Genomic DNA, 8,467 nt, shown 5'->3' with positions numbered 1-8,467 from the left:
CTCAAAATAATTAAGGATTTATCTCATTAATTTATATTGTGTTTGGGATATTTGAATTTTGAACCAGTAAACACATATGGATTGACGTTGAAGCCAAAGTAACTGTCTGGTATACAGAACACAGCTAGTGGAGGTGGCCTAAGTTATTTAAATGTGTATTGTACTAAAATCCAACTGCTTGTTGCCCAACTTTGGTGATACACTCGGTGTTAGGGTTTCATTTTGTCTCTACCCTTTCCTCTCCTTAGCCCATTCCCCCTATTTAACCCGTTTCACCATTTGCTTCCCCATCAACTCATCCATCGATATCTCTTACATATCTTAAATGTTAGTACAAGTACCATACTACCATGGCTGAACTTGGCCTTCTCACCCGGACCGATCTCCAGAACTTAGCTCTATCACAACAAAATCAAAATCAAACCCAGTTATCAAACCCTAACTTGGTCCCCGAAGCCTGGATGTGGAACCCTAAGCCAGCTCAAGAACCCGAAGATGACTCATGGGAGGTGAGAGCCTTTGCGGAGGACACCGGTAATGTAATGGGCACCACATGGCCTCCAAGGTCTTACACTTGCACATTTTGTAGAAGGGAATTCCGATCCGCTCAAGCCCTAGGAGGCCACATGAATGTGCACCGCCGTGACCGGGCCCGCCTCCACCAATCCCCTCCTCAGATGAGCCCGGCAGCAGTCTCATCAGCTTCCACTTCCTCATTCATAATCCCAACTCAAGAATTTGTGAATGCAAATGGTGGATTATGCCTTGTTTACCAATTGCCAAGCCCTGATAGTATAAATGGTGCATCCTTCAATACTGCGACAAGTTTGATGAGCTCGAGTAGAACACATGGCCATGGTGTTGAGTCATCATCACCATCCACTCTTCTTTCAATTTCACCCAATATTCCACCTCATGACTACTTAGTGTCAGTTGTGCCACCAGCTGGAAGAAGCAATTCTAATTCCCAATATTGTCACTCAAACAAATCATCGGCTCGTGATGATCCGGAACCCTCAAAGTCTGGAACCGAAAAGGGCAATTTTGAAGAGCTTGATTTAGAGCTTCGGCTTGGGCATGGCCGACCGGCAGTACCATCTTGATTCTTCACCAAACAAGAAATTAAGGGACGGCTGATGTATAAGCTTATTATGGCGTGTGCGTGTGTTTGCAGCTAGCAGATGGAGACGATTCATATATTCATGTCTAAGTCGGCAAGAGTAAGATGCAGTATACTCTACCTAACTCGCTTTTACAGGAACCTGTTTGAGATTATTCTCTTGGTTGATATAATTAATTAGATCTTATGTGTGAGAATTTTAACTTGCGACAAATGTAAGAGAAGAAGACGTAAAAAGCATATGATATCTTAATCGTAACGAATAAACTTAAAGAAAATAAAGGTGTTGGAATTATGGAATTATTTTTATTTTTAATGAAAGAAAATGTTTTTAGTAGTAGTGATGGGGTGAGATAAAAGCTAGCAGTGCAGTGTCATTTTCTGTTACAGATTTCTTGTGCTGCTGTCTCTGAGCATACATTTCCGTGGGGATTGTTTCTATTACGCAATTAGGGCTTAACTTCCACAAACCACAGCAATGCCACTTCTCCCGAAAACCCAAGTCCTGATTTGAGCCTTTGATTGGTTAGCCAGCCATTTATAATCACATGCATTAAAGGGTTCTTACTTCCTGGTCATTTCTGATAAATTCATAGAGGAGTTCATATCATGGTAAAATGCATTTACATATGTGCTGATCAACGTGGATGTTTCTGGCAGTGAAACCTTGATTCCAACATCTTTTATTATGAACGGTTTAGGGTTCCAATATATAGTTAACTTGCACCACTAAATATAAAATATTTTAAGACTTCAGCTTAGCTTTATTTAATTCGCAAATCGTAATCATTCTCATCTGTATAACTTTTCAACATTTAAGATTTTCCATTATCAATAATACAAAATAAAAAAAATGAAACTAGAACAGTACGTATTCGTTTGATATAAAAGGAAGTATATGTGTTCCATATTCAAAAAATTAGACCAGTATTCGTCAAGACCAGTCTTTCCACACAACATTTTTGGCGATTATGTGGTTGAGTTCGGCCTTATTTTGTAACCTTTCTCAATTTTCCTCCACCAAGAAACACGTATAACAGCTCCAAGTCTATCCACCAGGCACCACCCCAATAGTGAATAAAGTTGAGGTTCCACCATAAAACCAATTGACAATATAGGGAGCAGCCCAATTACTTATAAACACATGCAAGACCATTCCTCTCATCAATGTGAGATTCATTATCAACACGTCTCTCATGTGTGACGAATTTTTAAGCCTAACATGGATAACACAACGGGTGACGTGGAGTGCGTGTGGCCGTTTGGCTTCACACGTAAGACATCCTGCTCTAATATCATGAAGAAAGTTGAGGTTTCACCATAAAACCATTGGCAATATGGGGAGTAGCCCAATTATTTATAAGTACATGTAAGGTCCATTTTCAAGATTAAGTTTTGTCATGATCTATTAGATAACATGCATATATATATATGTGTGTGTGTGTGTGTATTATACCTTTTAGAAAAAGGAAAACTAATGAAAAAAGACTTGAAAACTTTGAGTTTTACTGATAAAAACAAAATAAAGGGTAAAATGAATAGTATCAAGATTAACTTTTTAATATAAAAATATGGTTTTTCGTTAAAGTGAATAGTACCGGGAGTTTTTCGTTAAAGTTTCCTTTAGAAAATCCTTACAGGGCGAATATAGCTCTCTCTCTTACAATAGAGAATGAATAGCTCCCCTCCTTTTAATTACGTTATGGTTTCAAGTCTGGATGTCCTTAATCAGAAAATAATATCTACTACAAATGCAGTTATTCACAACCATATATGGTTTAGCGCCTCTAACAAATCAGCTTAGACTGAAAATTGGTCATTTAAACTATAGAAACATAATTTTTCTAATAAGAACGACACGATATTGGAAATCAAATGACTAAATGTTCTGGGAGGAGCCTAAACCCTGCTCTTATACTAGTTTTGGAGCCTAAACCCTACTATAAGACCACAGATGTACTATCGACGTGCAAAGCGATAAACACCTGTTAGGCTTACTAATTAAACAGCACAAGTGACGAGCATCTCGAATTGGAGAACTGAAAATTTTCATTAATGCTTCAAAGTTCTTTGATTTCTTATACTAGTTTTGGAGCCTAAACCCTACTATAAGACCAGATGTACTATCGACGTGCAAAGCGATAAACACCTGTTAGGCTTACTAATTAAACAGCACAAGTGACGAGCATCTCGAATTGGAGAATTGAAAATTTTCATTAATGCTTCAAAGTTCTTTGATTTCTCAACTCATTCTCAATTAGTTTTCATTTGAATTGGACAATTGGCTTACTATTTATGTAGGATACTGTTTTGTTCCTTCTTCTGTAAAAGATGGCACAAAATGTTTTTAGATTACCTAGATAGATATTTTTAGCCGGAATATAGCAAGGTATATATAGATATGGTAAATAAATTTTCTTGAAAAGTAAAAAAGTAACCTACATATATACACGATAAACACAGCTTTGAGCAGAAGCATTTGTGTATAAAGTCTGTTCCCCTAGCTAACAATCCGGAATCTTGAATAAGATCATACGACAGTTATATTTGAATAGAGATCTAATTTTTACAAATTCTTAAATTTTTTCTGTCCTGCAAGACTGGCTACGATGATTGTCGGGCTAGGTCCCAATGTAGGCCTGGTCTGAAGTACGTACTTGTAGCTTTGCTTCCTGCAATAACTAGATGCAACTTTTCAGAAACTCAGATTCTTCTTTTACCAAAAGAAAGCAAACATTCCCCCAGGTGCGGTAAATTGCTAAATGTAAGCCCATGATTTCCAGGTCTTTCTCTTCAGCGCTGTATATACATATTCTTTACCAGTGCCAACTCTTTACCGTATCCATATCCAGCTTTAACCATCTTAGACTTCTCTCTCTTCATAAGTGTTACTCTTTATTCGCTGCCTACCTAGAGTAATTATATTGATGCTGTGGTCCATCTAATACTCGACCTATCACTACAAGATGATAGACTAGTAATATAAGTTGAAAGATTCGTATATATATTTAGTGATTTTGATAAATGAAACTTCACATTGACCATGTAAAAATGTTTAAAGGATAAAGATTATTTGTCATCAGTCACCAACCAGTACAAAAAGAAATACTTCAAAATTACTATTAGTCATTGGTACTTTTCTTATCAACTTTGGAAGATTTTCCAAATTCGAACCCCCTTGCTCCCCGGGCCTCATCGATAAATCAACGTTCTGTGGACATTACATTTTAGGTCCCTATTTAAGAATAATTCATACAATTAGGGTTTTTGATTTAGGTCCCCATATTTAAGAATTATTCTTGTAGGCTTTTTGAAGTAGTGATTTTTTATTAATTACTTTTTCGAAGAATCCTCGAATGATAATCTAAGAAATATAAACACTTCATGTTGATGTGGTTGAGCTCACAGTGAGATCCCTTTTGGTGACTAATATAAACGAAACCCTCTTAACAAGGGTTATATCGTATACATATATAAACACATGTAAACTCATTCCATTACGAACCCAATTCCTTCATCCTCATCACGCGCGGTCCAAACAGAAGAAACTAACCAATTGAAAATAGATTAATTATTGGTGAGGAGGCTACGGCTAGACTTAATCCACAAATGTTGACTAATCGTATTTTCAAGAATTACAGAAGTGCTACTGCAGTTACAGCTTGCAGCTATATAATGTTACAACTGCAACAAATCATGCCCCTTGTTGACCCTAAGAAAACGTCGACGCCCAATGACAGAAAATTATACAAATAATGTTCAAGAAGATCAATCCCCTATGATTATATTGAAAAAAGTCATATAAAAATAGTTTTATTTCTCTTTTCCGGAGAGAGCTTAGCTTACTTGTACTTGTAGCAAAAACTGTCAAGAGGTGTGCCTTCACCTTTACGCCTAACGTCTAGCTTTTAAGGTGGAGCATTGACAACCCACTTGTAGTACTAGAAAATAGTTGTAACAAAGCTTATGCAGAAAACAAATCAGAAACCAGTATATTAGTATTATTCCCAAGTTCTCAAAATGACAACGCTAAATGATGGACCACTCTTGATACCCCTTCCACAGCGATGCGTTGCATTGGTATTCGAGGATATATATATATGTTGAGAATAAATCCCATAGGAGGAGTGATTTTGCTTGGGCTTATAAGTAAGTTGGATTATTTCTCATATAGTTTTACAATGAAACCTCAAAATTCTTCATTGTATCAGAGTAAGTTGTCTCCCGTGTGAAGCCTAACTATCTGACGTGCTCCACCTCACTCTATTTGTGTTGTTCACGTGTTAGGCTTGAAAATTCCTCAAACGTGAGGAGACGTGTTAAGAATGAATCTCAAATTGATGGGAGAATGAACCTGTTACACCATTTTTAAAACATTTTAGACACAATTTTACCCTCATGGAAAATTATCGAGAAGGATTACATATTCAATAAAAAATGAAATTGGCAAATGGCCATTTACCATAGTGGTGGAGATGAGTGTTGCACTTGCATCACGGTGTGTGTTGGAACCCGATCGGCAAAACATTTACGACACAATTTTACCCTTATGGAAAATTATCGAGAATGACCATCTATTTAATAAATAAATGAAATTGGCAAGTGACCCTCTAACACAATGGTAAAGAGGAGTACTGCTATTGCACCACGGCATGGGTTCGAACTTTATCGGCCTCTTAATATAACAAATCTATTGTTTGACAAAAAAAAATATTAAATTGCATTTTTTTTATGAAACATTATATTAAATTTTCAAAACATAAACCTAAATTTAGCGCAAAAAAAAAAAAAAAAAAAAAGGAAAAGGGTTTCAAGAACCCCCCCTTCTGCCTCCTCCCTCAACTAGAACGTTTTCTTCTCCATGCCGCCGTCGCACAACCTCCATCTCCATGCCTCCGTCGCACAACCGCCTGCTCCCCCCTATTCCTCCGTTCTTTCCCAGGGACCTCGCTGGGATTTAGAGTTAAAGTCGACGGCCTTCAATTTGTGGTTTTCCAAAGTCTTCGACGTCCCCTTATAGCCGACGCATACTTGATTCTTGATGGCTAAAGAAAGGAAATTGAAGATCAAATGGTGGTATTTGCAGTGGAGGATAGGGTCGGCTGTATGGTAGCCTCCTCCATTATCTTTTCGTTTTTCTTCATGTTTTTAGGTTTGAATTTAGAAAATATGAATTTTTAAGGTTAGTTAATTATGGAAATAAGGAAAATAATTTTGGGTGTCCAAAGATTATTAAAATTTTAATCATGGGAAATCTAGGTAAATTTTGAAAACAACGAAGGTGAAGTTACAACCATATACAAAATCCCACCTTAACCCTCTTCCGCCCCCTGCCAACATCCCCAGCTAGACAAAGAGCCAGCTAAGAGAGCACATACTTCATCATTTCTAATTTCTTGGCTTCATCTATCCACACTGCTTGGTCCCCTCTTTCAACTGCTCCCTCTCCTCTGGATGCATGCTATACAAATACAAGCATAGATGCTGAGATATCTCTAATAATCATGAATTCAGTGTCCACTGTTTACTGGTTCATCAGTGGCTCACCCCGCCGCGGAGAAAGAAACACTTCCAAAATAAAAGAAAATTCCAATTAATTGTTTTGTTTATTTACTTTTAACTTTTCAACCTGAGGCAGATTGAGGCAGATATATCGACCAAGATTCGGACAGTTAAAAGTTAGATTAAAAGGGAGAGAGGGCAGGTCTATGGGGTTGTTAAAAGCAATGCGTGTGGGAAGTAGGTTTGAGGTTTAGTCGTGGTCAGTGCATGGGCACGGATTCCCAGTCACCAATCAGTATAATCATTGCATCTCTCTTATCCTAATCTGCATGGAAAAAGCTGTCTCTTTTGCCCTTTCCTCTAGACAATTGACTGTTACTAATAGTGACACTTCTTCTTACCATTGCAATGACAAAAATCCTCACAGAGATTTTGTGCAAATCCCATGTGCATGCAACAACATGCTACTCTTCACCCATTGATTCAGCTTTTCATGTTCAACCTAGCTACGTTTAGGTTAGTACTTGAAAATTATTATTTATTACACGGTTAGTAATTTTGGTCAATTTGATCTAGAAGTGGGGTTGGGACTAGAAGCCAGATCACTTTAAGAGCATTTTCATCGGCTTTGGTCAATTTGATCTGTGGTTGGGACAATTACTGTTCACTTGTATAGTGAAAATGCTTTAGCTTCTCTTTTATCACTCTCCATTCACTGTAAATAGTAACTGCAATGACAGTTACTATGCACAATGATCATTATTTTTCATGTATGCTAAATAGTGTTTTGATGTTTCAGTGGTCGTTTCAAGATCAGGAGAACCCCCACTTTTTTCTGTTGATCAAAATTTTCTTGCCGTAAATTTTATTAAATAACATAACAATGTATTAAAATAATATTAAGATTGAATTCTCAAAGCACATAGAAAGAAGTAACAGTCTTTGAACACACAAGAATGAATAAACGAAAAAAAAAAAAGAGGAGAGCAAAAGAAGTTATGGACCAGAGGTGAGTAAAATTGTTGTGGAATAGATGACATAGCTGATTGAAGAGCAACTCAGAAGACGCAAAACTGGTAGCAACACTAGCGGGGTGCGGTTGTGTAGGTTTAGTTGTCGGTGTTAGAATAGGGCTTATAATATGTTATTTCGAAGAGCACGCTGCAAAGAATACGAATCACCTGCTTTGCTCATGATCTAAGAGTAATTTTGGCTAAAAACCTTCAATTACTATCCAAAAACTGTGCTTTAAGTTTTAGTGATATCTGTTTTCTTTCTTATTTGAACGTTAAGTCCTTTTTAGAGTTTGGGTTTGGATTTTAAACACATAACTACACCTTCTCGGTGTAGAGTTTGTTATCTTATTCATATGATCAATCGAACTTGAGTTTTACTCTCTCTTTCTTCTTAGAGAATTCCGGGGTTTACTAGTAGTTTTCTAGCCAAGAAATAACGTTTGAGCTTCCTTGATTATATCCGCTGCGTAAAAAATTGGGATCAACAGACGCCTTGTTACTCAAAACCAACAACATCTAGTTGGAGGACTACAACCTGGTTTCAATCTTATCTTTGAATGAAAGACGGAAGAGAGATCTGAAGAAAAATTATTTATTTCTTAATGAATCCATCATTTCTTTTTTGCTAGAACATACTGGACAATTAAGATGAAGGAGGTGATATATATGAAAAATACAAATTAACTGGCAATATTTTCATCACTGTCCATTCTTGCCGTCATGAAATAAAATAAGGTAAGGATGATAAAAAGAAAGATGTTGGAATATATTAGTATTTTAGGTATTATATTGTTTGGGTTTTCTTATAAGTTTAGTTTGGGCCTAACTT

At 36.8% G+C, this 8,467-nt stretch overlaps 1 protein-coding gene across 1 annotated transcript; it reads left to right on the top strand.

Annotated features, from left to right (window-relative positions):
• Window positions 1–350: 350 nt before the first annotated feature.
• LOC103436889 (transcriptional regulator SUPERMAN) lies at window positions 351–1,103 on the top strand. Its single transcript, XM_008375344.4, has one exon. It carries the CDS (start codon window positions 351–353, stop codon window positions 1,101–1,103), a length of 753 nt encoding a protein of 250 aa, XP_008373566.3.
• Window positions 1,104–8,467: the final 7,364 nt, after the last annotated feature.

The sequence above is a fragment of the Malus domestica genome, chromosome 06, assembly GCF_042453785.1.
Source record: "Malus domestica chromosome 06, GDT2T_hap1".
Lineage (NCBI taxonomy): Eukaryota > Viridiplantae > Streptophyta > Magnoliopsida > Rosales > Rosaceae > Malus > Malus domestica.
The sequence above is the reverse complement of the archived record's forward strand: the minus strand, read 5'-3'. Positions and strand labels throughout refer to the sequence as shown.

Coding starts and splice junctions, on each gene's coding strand:
- LOC103436889 (XM_008375344.4), top strand. CDS start 351: ATGGCTGAACTTGGCCTTCTCACCCGGACCGATCTCCAGAACTTAGCT.